The sequence below is a fragment of the Acipenser ruthenus genome, chromosome 12 (assembly GCF_902713425.1).
Source record: "Acipenser ruthenus chromosome 12, fAciRut3.2 maternal haplotype, whole genome shotgun sequence".
Taxonomy (NCBI): Eukaryota; Metazoa; Chordata; class Actinopteri; order Acipenseriformes; family Acipenseridae; genus Acipenser; species Acipenser ruthenus.
Genome location: NC_081200.1, coordinates 42,057,697 through 42,074,063, shown reverse-complemented (window position 1 = coordinate 42,074,063; position 16,367 = coordinate 42,057,697). Strand labels below are relative to the sequence as shown.

Here is a 16,367-nt window from a genome sequence, read left to right as displayed (position 1 = left end):
TCCTACACAGCCTGCTCGAGAATAAACAGGAGAGTGCAATCTGTGAGAAGAAAAACAATTCAATCAAATCACAGTTTCCCTCTGAAGTTACGTAACCGCAGGCATGATCCTGGTTGCGAGGCCAGACCTGTGGAAAAATATACTCTGGATGTACAGGGAGGTCCGAAATTTATGGCTCCAGCTTGTCAGGCCGGGATCAAATGCTTGTCCGTTGGGATTGCGAGGAATTCCATTTGAAATGGGGGGCCAGGGAGGGGGGTGGAGAGACAGCTTTCAGGATAATCTACTTGAAAGAGTAATTAATACTTCTGTCTAAATGTTAATTTCTTCAGTGTTTTCTGGATATGCTAGCATTAATAAATCCAAAGGGATTCCTGTGTGTGGATGCGGACAGTAAACTACAATGGCCTTCAATCACTGCAGGTTACACACACACACACACGGGGTCTGCGGTCAGATTTGGAAAAAAGAAATGCTACAATTATACCAAAATAAACACAGAGACGGGTAACAATTCAAGTAGTTTATTTCAGTAGGAAAGATTAGTTTAAATCAGTACCTAAAGTGTTCCAACAACAGCTTATGTGCAAACACACACAGTAAAATCACAAACGCACACAAACAGGCTTTCCAACTTCTTATATATATGTGAAAACAAAACAATCAATACAAAAAGCAAAGCCCCAAAAAACAGCACATCACTCTACAACAGAGGTCATAGTGCAGCTCTGTACTCAGTACAGCATCATCATCATTCGCACCTGCCAATCCCAAAGCACAGAAAGGGCTTGTAGTGTGACTTCACAGCGTGGCTCAATGACTGAGACACATGGACGCTCTTAGTCTGGGGGAACAGGGTTTAGTCTTCTTAGCAACGTGTGTTCTATTAAAAATGACTGATATTAAAGATCACACGAGATACTGGATCTTAGGAAGATTAATCCAGCAGGGTCTGATTTATGCCAGTGCTTAAGCTAGTTTTTTCCCCCCCAAAGTTAAACAAGCTCTTTTATGACACTTGACGAAGCCCAATAAATAAAATGTAAACTCAGTCTGGCTCAGATTAGGAGTTCCTGGAGGAGTGCCTAAAAGGGGGCTTGCGTCAGGCCAGTTCTTGGTAAAGCATTACTATACATGGACCAGTGGCCCAAGTTCAAGACCCTACACTGGATAGCAGAGAGTGGGTAACGCAGTGTGCTCTGAGCCATCCACCCGTCAGGGGGTAAGGAGGGAAATATCCTCATTGCAGCAATGGGGCCGCAAGCTACTTCAAGATTGCAATTGAAACCGTGAGAATGATCCCTGTGTCTCGACACTAATCTTCTGGCAGAGCAGACGGAGAGCAGAGCTGTCTCAGAGGCCTGTTTAACTGCACAGGATTCCCATGTGATCTACATTAGCGTGGCCAAAGCTGAACTGGCAATCCACCCCCGTCACATCAACAAGGGGGGTTTGCCAAGCTGTTGAATGCGGATGTCTTCCGACACAAATTACTGGTTTTAAAACTCAAATCTAGGATAAGATTTGTATTTACACACGCACACTTATTTTAAAACTGCACAAGTCAGGTTTGCAGATGTTCTCCATAGCAAGTTTACACTCAAGCCACTTTTGAATGCAATGAAATCATTTCAGATTAAAAAAAAAAACTAAAAACTAAAAACCAAATACTTAAACCAGTGGGGTTTAAACAACCCTCATGGGTTAGCACATGTCCCATGTATAGCAAAGCTAGCTAGCTATTACAGATGTGCTTGTTACTCCTAATAAAACAAAACAAAAACACATTTATTTACACACTAGCATACACACAAACCCTGACGACAGGCTGACCAGCATATGACTTCACTGCTCTGTAAACTGTTCTTGCAGCTTCCTCCTTGTGCTTAATGTGTCACCTCTCTCCCTCACCCTCTGCCTCTAACCTGCCTATTCAGAATACAGAGCCACCAGGTTCACATTGTTCTTGTCTTACTCAAAAGTCAAAGTCTCATTAAATGCGCCTCGACTTTGGCATGGATGGTACCACTCTATACATGAAACACTGTATAATCTCTCCTTATCTGAACTATTCTCATGTACAAACCACACCACCTTCCAGTCCCTCCTATTTACCTAGACTCCTAACCTGATAAATATTCATGTCATCAATCCCAACAGAGGTCGCAATTAACAAAACCAAAAAGGTGAATTCATTTCACGGTATCCTTGTCAATACTGGGTCCTTCAGTTCTTCAGGGTCTCAACAGCTCGTCAGTGTGAGAGTTGAAAGTATATTAACACAAGTCAAAGCTGAAGCTGGGTGCTTCCAGGGCAGAGGCAGAGTGCCGCTGCAAAGCTGCTGAACCGTAGAGTTAATGTCGGGCATCCGAAGCCCCCTGGGGCACAAAGACAAAGTACATATTACCAGAGCGACGAGGACCACCTTGTTCTTTTTGTAACCCTGGATACCACTATCATTGCAGTTGCTTTTCTATCTTTAATCCAGTTCTTTTGGATTCCAGACATTGTGAATCGCACACACAACAACAACAACAACAACAACAACAACAACAACAACAACAACAACAACAACAACAAGAGAGTTTAGAAGCAAGCTGTTGCTTGTATCTTTGATAACTATTACTGCACTGGTATCCAGGGGGTGAAAATCGTTTCTATTGCAGCCAGTTTGATTTGGATGTGAAGAATACCAGCGTAACATGACCTATGTCTGCTAATAGATTGAGCTTTGACGGGTCAATGTGTAAGCAGATGAAGTGATGGAAACGTAACAGGCCCTACTACTGCACTGCACTGCACTGCTGGAATGGCTGGGAAGCGTTAGTAATTCTACGAATGAAGCTTTGCAAAGTCATAACCCAGCATCCTGCCAACACGTATCAATACAGCTTGGAAATCCAAACTAGCTGCAGCAGCGTGGCCCAAAAAGAACTCAACAGGAACATCTGCACAAAGATCAAACAATCAGAAGAAAAAACAAAGGGTACAAAACGCGTCAAAACAAACGCTTGGGAAATCAATTGTAACAAAAAGAACCTCGACATGTGCAAGCTACTTCTACTCCCGAAAGTGTTTTCAGTTTGACCTATAAGAGGAGTTATGGACCGAGTAGACAAAGGGAAAGTGAAGCCCCAACCTGTATCCGCTTTGCTGGTTAACAATGAGAAGTGGAAGTGCTGTGCCGCTAGTGAACCTGCAGCAGTCTAGTGTCTCTGCAGTACAGCGAGGTTCACAAACAAACACCCACTGAGGTAAAGCTCCTGATGCTTCTTTGCACTGAGAGGGTGAATCAGCGTGAGTGATTACTAGTTTATTACTAACATTAGTGATTAGAAACTGTGCTCACAAAAAAGTTTTCAAAAACTGAAAACTATTTAAATAGTTGTTATAAAATCCTGTAAGATTCAAACCCTTTTGAATATCAAATACCAGCCCCCCATCCTATAACCTTTCCATAAAAATAAAAAAAAACAGGGCAGTCAGGGTAAAACACAGACCACATTTTTGCACCATGTGCTGGCTCTACACTTCTTGGTTTTAACCATGTAAACTAACAAACCCTAATTGTGAACCCATCTGAAACTTGAATGTGGGTCGACTGGCAGCTTACCAGAACAGCTCAATAAGGTCTGCTATGCGGTCGTGACAAATGCAAATGAAATGTAACACAGCATTCCTATTGCTTGAAACTAAATTCACACAGGAGAATATAGCATAATGGGGATTACAACCAAATGATCAGAGATGGAAAGAAAAAAAAAAAAAAAAGAAGTCTGATCAAGACACCCCCCCTTTGTTAAAACACAAAACACCCAGGTGTTTAAAAAGGGAGGGGGAGCTGAAGAGAAGGTCCTCCAGATTCACACCGTGACCTGCGCTGCTGGAACAGACACGCACACTACTTGGTGTCAAGCCTCTTTAATGGTTCTGTTTCCCTCTCATTCCTTAAGGCAGTGGTTCCACAGGTCACGTTCAGTGCAAAGTGGGCACACAGTCCATGGCAGTTCTGATACAGTCTTCAGTGTCTCCCCTCTGAAGCTGCAGGGCTCAGCTCCCCTTCATATGTTAGTGCTTTTAGTTGCCTTGTTCAGCGAGGCTGGGCTCTGCTGTGGCACTGGGTTAGTGATTGCAGGCTCAGTCTCTCCCAATATCCTTACAGTCTTTTCTGTACAGCAGTTCACCTGGTCTTTCGTTCACAGCAGCTACTCAAAAGACATTAAATTTGTCGGAACCTTCAGAAGGGGAAACAAGAACACAGGTCAAAAGCATTACTCTGCTGCAATTCTGACATCTGCACCAATCCATTAGAACATGTTGTTTTGATAAGGCTGAGCATGAGAAGGCAGGGCCTGGTTACCTGCTGTCTGTTGCTTTGGCAGGCAGCACTCAGGTGTTTAAACCACAGCAAGGCATTCATCCTGTTCCCTGCCTGGTACTTGTAGGAGTTTCCTGAGAGGGCACATTCAAGACAACAGTGTTTCACTTCACAATTCTTTTAATGCAATTTAAAACACATGGAAAATAAATCAAAATCACAGATGCTTTAAAAGAGGGGTTCATCACTATCAACGGAGCTGCCTCAGGGTTACCCTCCTAAGGTAAATCTCAAATAGGCCGCGGTATGAAGGAGGTAATCCTATATCTTCATTCACAGAATCAGCTTCTTCAATGCAGGAGCTCCTGAGGCCTGCACGCACTGTTAGCAGAGGCCGTTCATATAGTTAGCTGCTGTATTTAAGTGTATGAGGCGTGGCAGGGGTGTGACAGATTTTCTAAGCGTCTGCACAGTTCTCCAGGTCCTGCATGGTATTTGCCCAGTGATTGGTATGCAGTCCCATGTACAGAGTCTCGTCCCCTGGCTCCACACTGTGACTCACCGTGCTCAGAGTCTGTGAGCAGGAACACGTCCGGGTGCTCAGGGTCATCTGCCATCATCGCCATCCAGCCCAGTACCGACGTGCTCTTACTGGAGGTCGACTTGAACTGGGGAAAAAACACAACAAAATTAAAAGAAAATGACCTACTGAAAGCTCAGTGGATCAGCACTAGAGCACACCATCTCAGTCGATTATTAACATTTTGAAACCACCCGCTCAATCAACTGCAGTGAATATGTTGTAGAGAGTGCTATAAAAGACCATCCGGTTAAGATTAGTACAATTCTTCAGTTAAAAAAACAAATCTACAAGTACTATACCTGTATTTCTGTGCGGCAGACCCAAGTTGCTTCAGTCTGAGAACCGTGTCTAGAGTGAAACTGATCCTCGTTAGCAAATACTACTTTACAGAGAATGGTAGGGTACAGGTAAAACGGTCCAGTCCATTACTGGAAAGTTAGTTAAATGCCCACATCATCATCTTGGGAGGTGGGAAGCAAGTCCAACACTCCATTCACTACCATGCCACTAACAAACTGAACCATTGTTCATTATTGTTGATCAAATACACCACGCACATGGGCAGTTTATGTGACTAAGTATAGCTATGGTGGCAATGCTGAAGTGGTTGAAAACTAAAGCACGCCCGGATTGATGGACAAAATGCAGCATATAATTCTAAATATAAAGAGAGCTTAGCTGTGGGGAGCGTTGCTGTGGGTTTTGTGGGAAGGTCCTGTTGAGCGTATCCAATGGGATAAGAGGCACATGGCGCAGGCAGCCGAGCAGCATACAGAAACTGTATTGTATTGTGTAACAAAGCAGTGGTGCAGGCACTAGCACAACCACAGCCATTATACAGTGTGTACATTCAGTATTTCAACACTCATTACATACAGTGATATTTCTGCCTTTTCAAGTGCAGACCTGTGGGATAACTCTGCCGATTAAGATCCATTCAAGGTATGTTTTATTCTAGACCGACAGCAATTAAACAGCAATAAACTTACAGAAACAGTAATGGCTTATGTGAAATAAACAGTTTTGGAAACACAACACACACACACACACACACACACACACACACACACACTGTATACAGCCCGCTGGCTGACATGGTTAATTTATAACAGGACAGTGAATTGGCTAGTGTCGTGCTGGCAGCTGTGATAATATACAGTGTGTTTGGAGGTTATAAATATTGCTATTCTCCAGCACAAGTAAAACAGGAAGCAGGGAATGCTTTAGTGACTGTGCATTAATAAGAGCTCATTTGTGCCCCATTCTGAATTACATGGAAACTCAATCATCCAGTTGTGAGGAGAAAGGGCTGTACTGCGAAGCAGCCCCCGTCAGAGAGCTGGGTGCCGGGCTTATTGTGATCACGCAAGGCTTGGTAATCTACCCCACAGCGACGAGGGAATGGAAACTGGCACATTGTTGACTATGACTATGATGATGATGATGATGATGGTGTAAGGGTCTTTATTCAGCATAAGCAAAGACATCTGTTCGAGGACTCTGATATCCGGGTGAGTGGATTACTGCACCACTCTATTAATTGCCTTGTTTGCTCCCTAGAGGCTCCTGTAATACACTGTACCGTTTCCATGCCAGTTGTGTTTTAACTCCTGCTAAATGGAGCACTTTTTTTTTTTGAAAAGTTCACTAATTGCTAATTTCTGTCCTAAAGAACCACTGTAGCAAATTACATTTTTTGTTTTATTTATATATCTGTTTTAACTGCCCCTTTTTATTATATTTGCAAATGTTCAGAGGTACAGTAAGGTGTACACACACACACACAGTGCCTTGCAGAAGTATTCAGACCCCTGAAGCAATTCTCTCATATTACTGAATTACAAATGGTACATTGAAATTTCGTTCTGTTTGATATGTTATTTTAAAACACTGAAACTCAAAATCAATTATTGTAAGGTGACATTGGTTTTATGTTGGGAAATATTTTTAAGAAAAATAAAAAACTGAAATATCTTGCTTGCATAAGTATTCAACCCACACACATTAATATTTGGTAGAGCCACCTTTCGCTGCAATAACAGCTTTAAGTCTTTTGGGGTAAGTATGTACCAGCTTTGCACACAGTGTCGGAGTGATTTTGGCCCATTCTTCTTGGCAGATTTGCTCCGGTTGTTCAGGTTGGTTGGATGACGCTTGTGGACCGCAATTTTCAAATAGTGCCACAGATTCTCAATGGGATTGAGATCAGGACTTTGACTGGGCCACTGTAGGACATTCACCTTTTTGTTCTTGAGCCACTCCAATGTTGCTTTGGCCTTGTGCTTGGGATCACTGTCCTGCTGAAAGTTGAATTTCCTCCCAAGCTTCAGTTTTTTGGCGGACTGAAGCAGGTTCTCTTGCAGTATTTCCCTGCATTTTGCTCCATCCATTCTTCCTTCAATTTTAACAAGATGCCCAGTCCCTGCTGATGAGAAGCATCCCCACAGCATGATGCTGCCACCACCATACTTCACTGTAGGGATGGTGTGTCTTGAGGCAAGGGGCAGTGTTAGGTTTGCGCCACACATAGCGCTTTGAGTTTTGGCCAAAAAGCTCTATCTTGGTCTCATCTGACCACAAAACCTTTTCCCACATCGCAGCTGGGTCATTCTCATGCTTTCTGACAAACTCCAGACGTGCTTTCAAATGGTACTTTTTGAGTAATGGCTTCTTTCTTGCCACCCTCCCATACAGGCCAGTGTTATGCACAGCTCTCGATATGGTTGACTTGTGTACCATTACTCCACTCCCAGCCACTGAACTCTGTAGCTCCTTCAAAGTTATTATTGGCCTCTCTGTGGCTTCTCTCACAAGTCTCCTCCTTGTTTGAGCGCTGAGTTCTGAGGGACGGCCTTTTCTTGGCAGTGCCTGGGTGGTGTGATGCAGCTTCCACTTCCTGATTATTGATCCAACTGTGCTCACTGGGATATCCAAACACTTGGATATTATTTTGTACCCTTTTCCTAATCTATGCATTTGTATTACTTTATGTCTAACTTCTGTAGAATGCTCTTTGGTCTTCATTTTCCTTCAGATTCACAGCCTGACCAATTATCCTTCAACAGTGGGTTTTTTATCCAGAAAATGTGACAGCAACTTTAATGGTTCACAGGTGGAGGCCAATGGTAAGGTAATTGTCCTCGTTAGGGCAATTTCTTTCATCGGTGTAAACTGGGAGCTTCCACAGCACAGGGGTTGAATACTTATGCAAGCAAGATATTTCAGTTTTTTATTTTTCTTAAAAATATTTCCCAACATAAAACCAATGTCACCTTACAATAATTGATTTTGAGTTTCAGTGTTTTAAAATAAAATATCAAACAGAACGAAATTTCAAATGTACCATTTGTAATTCAGTAATATGAGAGAATTGGTCAGGGGTCTGAATATATATATATATATATATTTTTTTTTTCATTTGAAGCTGCTTGCTCTGTAAACATTGTCATTTCTGAACACTAACTAGGTAAAAGAAACCACCTAGGAGGACAAGCCCCTTGTGTGGCCTGCAATACTTTGATACAGTAATGTATAAAGTAGATGTTCTCCCTAGCGAGGGCTGCATGCTTTTTCCATTAACTGTACCTCAAGTAGAACACGAAGATAAATCTACATGCTGCAAGTGGGTTGCTTTTATTGGAACGAATGTTGATCTGATAAGTCTGTGTCTTCGGTTGTGGAGCGCAGCAGGGAAACACTTACATGCTTTCTCTCCGTGGCTTTCAGGGACTTGGCAGGGTAGTAGAAGAGCTGAGTCCCACACAGAGCTACCCAGTATTTTGTCCAGGAGGCGACCTGCAATGTCACATTTCAATAGAAGAAATAAATCCTATTTGTATTATTCTTCAAGCCCATGACAAAGAATACATGATTATAGAGAGGATCACGTGAGATGTTCGTTAAGAAATGAAAGCAGGTGTAAATCATTAGTCTTCAACAGAACTGTTTCAATTTTCCATCAGTGCTTTTTGCCTGATCTGGTTTGTATTTATTAGTAGCAGAAAATACTGTGTAAAACACATTCCCAGTTGGAAAATGTGCAGTGTTTGGATAGCATGTTCTATAAAAATATATTAACCATAAAATACCCTTTCCTGCACAACTGCATGGGGACTAGTAAAAATAAGAAATAGTCGTACTGAAAAGCTCAGCCTGTCTTACGGTACACCTTTCAACTAACTGCAGGGCTGAGGCAGTATCCCCGTTTCACAGAGCAATTAGAAATGCAAATCAAAGCCAAGTTTGCATGGCATGGTACTCATAATTCAAAGAGGTGCACCAGGTCCTGCACTCCAGAACTGGCCATGCTTCAACAGCCATGAACGTCAGAGCTGGTTTCATTCATTTTACTAAGTGTAATTGTACACGTGTTTTAGGAAAATGTTGTTTCATGGTGTACTTTCGGATGGGATATACTACCATCGGTCTCTATAAAAAAATACACTGAATTTGGACTGTGTTAATAATGCTAAGGTGTGTTTGGGTCAGGGCAGTACTTTTCTTTCTTTTCCATTTTTACAATGACTCACTCATTCAATGGATTGCTCAAGCTTATTTTATGTGTCGGGTATTTCTCTCTGCTGGTCTAGCTAATCTTGACTACTTTATCTTAACTTAGGCAAGGTAGTCTGAGATTAGCGCAGCAGCTACTCAGAGTCTGTGAAACAATGGGGTATTGTGACTCAATGGGATGTCCTACCGTTGGCTTCTTCCCCTCTTTGAGGAGGGTCTTCCTTCGCAGGACCCCCTGCACGGTCACGGCCCCCGGGTACAGGTGCACTGCCAGGTCCTCGGACTCTGCAGAGCTGGAGAGACGGGGCTCACTTAATGACAGGGAACAGAGCAGCTCTACAGGCACAGCTCTGTGGTTCTCTCTACCCTATGGACTCTTCCCCCCCCACCCTCATTCACCCATGTGGTTGTGCTGTGTGCTTCATTTCCAGGTTGAAGTTAAGACCTAGTCAAACACTACTTTGCTACCAGAATTGATTGGTAAAAAACAACAAAAAACACATGAAAAAGAAAACAAATGAAAAAGAAAGCAGCCTGTGCATAACACCATAAAATAATGTAATTGATTGAATCAGACTCCGTGTTCCAGCGGAGAAATCACAATTACTTTCGCTAGGCTAGGCTTGCCAAGAAATTATATCTCTGAGCAGACTTGACACAGAAAAATCAAGTAACGCTGATGTCACTCCACTGCCAGTCACGCCGAACTGTTTAGAAGTGTGGTGGCACTTTGCCATCTGGCTGTGCAGCAGACCCTTATCACACAGCTACCATACATCTCAGGGGGCTGTTTAGCCTGGGCCACTAATTGAAAAATCAAACAAAACACAGACACATTTTCAGCAGTGAATGAATGAATCATTATTTAAGATTTCAAACCTTCCACAGCACGGAACGGTATTAAAGCACAGTGGATTGCTAAGAAGGGATTCCCTGCCCCACACTAGCACACTTCTAAACCCCATTTCTACAGCTGCGTGGGGGAATCACGTTCTCCAAAACACTGGGTGCTCCTGCTATCAGAACGAGGAGCTGTGCATTAAATCTGTTACACTGTACCTACCTGCCTGCTGGTTTTTGTTTACAAAGGGATTCAACTCAAGCTGCTTTCTCATCATTAACATGCCCTCGCTGTGCTGCTGGTTTCATTCGGTCCTCACTTTGCACATATTGGGTTAATCTGAGCCCAGCACCCAATAAGCATAGAGCATTCATGTCAAGCTTGTGTGTGTGAGCGTGAGTGAGTGAGTGTGAGTGACTGCATGCTGCCGATCCTTTGTGCTTAATTCAAGGCTGCTGGGAGTCCTACAAGAAAGAGTATACATTTTCTGCTCTAGTCTTGTAACCTGGTCTCAGTGATGCAAGTCATTTATTAAATGGAGTGGGGGGGTCAGTCTGAAACTGAAAAGCAAAAGCAGCAAGAATCAGCCAGGAGAGGAAAGGAGGCAACATCACACGTTTGGAAAGGAAAGTGACGACACTGCACGGAGCCCTCCACCGCTATTAGCAGGATACTAATGGGAGGGACAAGGAACAGAAATCACACAGGAGAAAGTCCACCACCTCATTGCATCCCAAACAAACCAGCACCCTACTAATGACCCCACCAGGCTGGGGGGGGGGACTGTACCTGCTGGCTTTCTGGTGTCCTCGGTGGGGGTTTCTTGCCACCCTTGTTACAGGGCCGAGGGAGTGATAGAAACGGTGCCTGTTGGATTTCAGGATATGTTTTGAAGGGAACAAATACATGTAGAATTGAAGGTTATTAAAATGCATACGTAGTCATATGCACTTGCTCGTACGTCCTTGAGATAGGAAATACAGCATATGGCGACATTCCAAAGCGTTGATTAAAAAAAATAAAATAAAACATTTAATGGAGTGAACTATGGAATTTTCATGTATTTCTCAAAATACAGGCAATTAGGGGCAGCAGTGTGGAGTAGTGGTTAGGGCTCTGGACTTTGGATATCTTGTAACATAAGGGCGTCTGCTAAGAAATTAAAAAAAAAATATATATATATATATATATATATATATATATATATATATATATATATATATATATATATATTATTAAGAATCTAATCAATTTGTTTTTTACCTCCAGATTACAAAACATAAAATCCTGCCCATTTCAAACCAACACAATATGTGAAACTATAAACTCTGCTCTTTTGGAATAGGACATGACTGTTCCAGTCTATTCCATTGCTGGCTGAAAGGTGCCTATTACTGACGTCTCCTGTATTTGATTTCCGCTGGCTCTTATGTGCTTTGCATTGACTTTGCAGGCTCCATGATCTCTAGTATTGAGATGCCAGTTTTCTGTTTATTTTCTCTTTGACTGAGCCCGTCAGTATTGTGTATGGGTGATACAATGCAGGCTGCTGTTATTCTTACCTCTCAAAAGCAGGCCAAGAAGTCTCTTCACTGAGCTCTGATCCTTCACTGCTCCCTGCACACACAAAAGAGATGATAACGCCAGTCAGAAGCATTCACATACAAGAAGGCCGTCAATCTTCTGCTTTATGAAGGCCATAAAATGCACCTACAGTAATGAACCCTGTTCAAGTGCCTACTGCTTGAATAAAAACAGAATGTAAATTTTGACACTAAAAAAATTTGCTTTCCAGAAAAATTTCAAGGGAATTTAAAGAACAAGAATACATGGGAAAGTAAGTTTAAAAGGAAAGTACACTTTTAAATTATTATTATTATTTTTTTAACTTTAATGCTCCTCGTAAGCTAACACCATAGGGGTCTCTTGATATTATTAAACAGCGGCTGCTAATCTAGTGTTAGGGAGCAGTGTTATTGATTCACTGCAGTTCATATAACCCTAAAACCTCTTTCCTGTAGTAGCAACAAGCACAGTATTTAGCTGGTTCCTGATAGTATGCAACCATCATCATTTATACATTTCTGTAAGCGTTTACGAGACAAGTGGAACCCTCTGCCCCTCCAACCCCACGCCACTCTCCCGTTACCTAGCGAGATGCCGCTGGAGAGGGTGGAGCTCTCAGCCTGCCCCCGTGAGGAGGTGTGGCTCTCCATCACGCTGTCGTCCAGCAGGTGTCGAGAGCCTGCGTTGGGGAAGGTGGCGCTCTTAAACTCTGCTGTGTTCATCTTGTGAATGAAGCTGGGAGACAAAACACACACAAAGCAACCTGAGTCAGCACGAAATCATCAACAGGGGGCAAAGTAACAAACACCACAAATCACTTGGTCATCAAGCCGTAACACCAGGACGCTGGCCAAGCCATGAAAAAACAGGTTTGATAAAAAAAAAAAGTATGTCAAATAAATCAAATTGCAAACGGGGTGACTCTGACCAACAGCATTGCACCAGAGTATTTTATTAATCATCAATTAGAACCATATTACAAGCAGGAAAAGAGGACAAGCAAGAGATTCTGGCACAAGCAAAATGTTCAATATTTAAAAGCCCGTCGCCTGGATGGACAGACAAAGAGATTGTACTGACTTGTATCCCAAGCTGTGGCACTTCCTGTGTCCGTAGGGTATGAGGTTTCGGGGTGATGGGGGCGTAGGGGGCACTTTGGATAACGCACCCCCCTCTCCCGCTACATTCCGCCGGCCACTCTGGGGGGAGGCCACTGAGTCGGGACCTGGGGGAGAGCAGAGAGCAGAGGACGGCCAGTCAAAAACATCCTCATAAAAAAACCAAGAAAACAAAAAAAGCCCTGCAATGATCCAGTCTACAACTCTTGGGCCAAACAGCCTCAAAGCTGCTCCATCCACAATGCAAATCCCACCTCCCAGTCCTCACCTCTAACACAGCCAGTCTAACACAGCCAGTCTAACACAGCCAGTCTAACACAGCCAGTCCTCATCTGTAACCGTTACACTCCAACCTGCAGCTTGACCTACAGTACAGAGCACCCCTGCTTCTGCTTCACCAGTCCTCATCTGTAACCACTACACCAAGACTCATGGTTTTCAACTCCTCATTAACCTTATTGCAAGATTTGCTATATAGCTTTCCCAGTTCTCAGATGATTCATTTCTATTCCTTACACCAAGTTAAATAAACCTGTGTGTTAAAATGTCCGATCCCTTACCTACTAAATCCTCCCGAGATGCTGTGGAACGAGGAGTGCTTGTGGCTGGCTCGATCTTCAGTGACAGCCTGCAAGGAGGAGGAAGAAGAGTGGTAAAGAACGTTTCCACACAATTTGATAAGCAGATATCTAGGTACTACAGGAAAAACAGAGTGACAAACGAACAGATACAGTCCTCTCTTATCAGTGCTCGACTGTCAGGGGTAACTTGTCCTCAGCAGTAGCAGCACAGACAAGGCTTTGAAAGTATCCATTTAATTATAGTCAGTATGGATTTAAACTAAGACACTACTGCACTTGGAGGCCGCAGCAGAGGGAAAGAGTGATGAGGTTTCTTTGTGCTGACAGGATGTCCAATTCAAGAGTGAAAGGCACTATTTACTTGCACAAGGGAGTCCCACTCTGTCTTGCCACAGATCTGTGGAAGTGATGACAGGTATTCTCTCCGCTCCCATAGATGTGGGTCCTGCTGCCCATGAGCAGGGCACCCCGCAGGGAGGAGGGAAAGCTCCCCTCACCCAGGCACACCGGTCTACTGAGCCAGGGTCACCAGCAAGGTCGGTAGAAACTGGTGCCGTTCAGAGGTGTGCAGTGGGATTGCTATATTCCTGGGGGCCATTCAGCCTCACCTCACTTCACTTCACTTTCAATTCAAATAACACAGCAGTGCGACAGGAATAGAGACATACTGAATTAACAATGCCTCAAAAACACCAGGTGATTTGAAATCAACAGTGACTGATGAGTGGCTGCAAAAAGCTTTGAGGAAAACTAAACAAGCCCCCCCACCCCCGCCCCCCATGAGGAATGACGTTTTACATTTCTATACAATTCCAGGTTCGAGGTTTTTTATGGACACACATGTGAATATATAGTTTTCAGCTGTAGATGGTGGTGGACCATCAACTGTGCATACTGCTCTCCCCAGAGGAGTTACCTAATAATTACTTACTTGTAGTTGTCATCCTCTACGAATTTCTGGAGTTCTTCAATGTACTGGACAGAGTTGAAGTACTTTTGAACATGAGGCAATACTGGTATATCTAGATGAAAGATGAAACAGAGAGACACCGATTTCATTCCTAAATAAGAATTCCTTGAAGCATGGCTACATTAAGGAAAGGGCACTGTGTAGCAGCATGGATACATGTTCTAAGAAGAAAACAAATAAATAAATTATGCTCAGGAACAGGCCAGGATTACTGGGGCTCTGTTTTAACTCCAGTAACCCTGGCCAAAGCCCAATATATCCTCTTGACCTACATTGGTGATCGTGGAACAAAAATGGAGGCTTGTGTCAGAATCTTGACTCCGCTGGTCAGGCTGGGATCCCACCAGAGCCAAGAAATGAAGAGGAGGACTTCCAGATCCCAGCCTGCCACCCACAAGCTCATTGAAACAGACAGGAAGTGTACCCGTTCAGGGGGAGTATCTACAGCAGAGTAGATGTGTGCAGATCAGGAAGGCTGCCAGGCCCAGGGATATGGGAGGCTGTGTGGTCCAGTGGTTAAAGAAAAGGGCTTTTAACCAGGAGGTCCCCGGTTCAAATCCCACCTCAGCCACTGACTCATTGTGTGACCCTGAGCAAGTCACTGAACCTCCTTGTGCTCCGTCTTTTGGGTGAGACGTAGTTGTAAGTGACTCTGCAGCTGATGCATAGTTCACACATCCTAATCTTTGTAAGTCGCCTTGGATAAAGGCGTCTGCTAAATAAACAAATAAATAATAAATAATATAGGGAGAAGAAACGAAAACAAACTCACCAGCTGGATACTGGTTTCAGTCCAAAGAAATTATGTTACTCTTGAATTATTTATTTTACATGGCAATAAAAAAGACTTTTTATATGATCAGTCAAATATTATGAAAACTGGTTCTGAAATAATTTTAAATTTTCTTAAGCTGAAAACAAACCAGACGTGGCTAATCAACGTGGCAGGACAAAATGGGACCCGTTAGTGCTGCCCAGTTTGAATAGGGACCCGTTGGTGTGGCCCAGTTTGAGTAGGGACCCGTTGGTGCGGCCCAGTTTGAGTAGGGACCCGTTGGTGCGGCCCAGTTTGAGTAGGGACCCGTTGGTGCGGCCCAGTTTGAGTAGGGACCCGTTGGTGCGGCCCAGTTTGAGTAGGGACCCGTTGGTGCTGCCTAGTCTGTCTCCATCTTTAGGACTGGTCTTTCCCTTTTCTACCTACCATACTCGCAGGATCGCTGCAGATCTGAGATGATTCTCAGGATGTTGTTCATTAAAGTCGATCTCTGCTCGTTCTCCAGGATGCTGCCTGTGGAGGGGTAGGCAGAGTCGATGTACGTCAGGTCCGACAGATACATTCCTGCAACAGACAAAGGCAATATCAGCATGCTGGCCACGTCCAAGGATGCATTCCAAGCTGTAGATTTCTGCTGGGCATCCACACAGTGCTGAAGGCAGTACAGCATACCTTTAGGAAAAAAAAAAGAAAGTGAATGTTTTGTTAAAGCTGTCAATCATGTGTTGAGGGCTCCCTGTGAATAGCTCATTTTCCCCACAGGCTGGTTTCAAAATAAACTTGTCCTGTCCCGTGGGCTCCGTCTCAAAGCCTCGTCTCCCCAGATTGGCAGCGCCTACGGTACACGCTAACCAGGATTTACTGAAAGCGTAACAGAGGTCTCGTTGAGAAACAACTTCATTGCATTTTGTGCAGACTGTGGGTTTGAGAAGCTCGGAGTCCTGGACCAGCATGGGAGGCAGGAGGGGTTTGAGTTGTTCAGTGGTTGCTGGGTTGTGGTGTGAACGATTGCTGTTTAAGCCAAAGGGCTGACCCTATCTGACTCGGGGCTGTCACAGTAAAACACATCTAGTCCAGAGTCACAGACCTGTCAGTTGCAGCTC

General features: G+C 43.7%; 1 protein-coding gene across 2 annotated transcripts in view; it reads right to left on the bottom strand.

The window, feature by feature from the left end:
• Positions 1-508: 508 nt before the first annotated feature.
• LOC117417280 (ras-specific guanine nucleotide-releasing factor RalGPS2-like) overlaps positions 509-16,367 on the bottom strand; it is a 70,988-nt gene continuing 55,129 nt past the window's right edge. The window contains exons 9-20 of one of the 2 annotated variants that reach the window (XM_059035210.1): positions 15,691-15,828; positions 14,451-14,541; positions 13,499-13,566; positions 12,901-13,045; positions 12,404-12,555; positions 11,817-11,871; positions 11,044-11,121; positions 9,601-9,706; positions 8,604-8,696; positions 4,881-4,986; positions 4,361-4,452; positions 509-4,235 (exon numbers count right to left, since the gene is read on the bottom strand). In XM_059035210.1, the coding sequence (XP_058891193.1) occupies positions 4,206-4,235; positions 4,361-4,452; positions 4,881-4,986; positions 8,604-8,696; positions 9,601-9,706; positions 11,044-11,121; positions 11,817-11,871; positions 12,404-12,555; positions 12,901-13,045; positions 13,499-13,566; positions 14,451-14,541; positions 15,691-15,828 (1,154 nt within the window). In that variant the 3' untranslated portion in view covers positions 509-4,205. The remainder of the gene's footprint in view (positions 4,236-4,360; positions 4,453-4,880; positions 4,987-8,603; positions 8,697-9,600; positions 9,707-11,043; positions 11,122-11,816; positions 11,872-12,403; positions 12,556-12,900; positions 13,046-13,498; positions 13,567-14,450; positions 14,542-15,690; positions 15,829-16,367) is intronic. The other variant, XM_059035211.1, reaches the window with a different exon arrangement.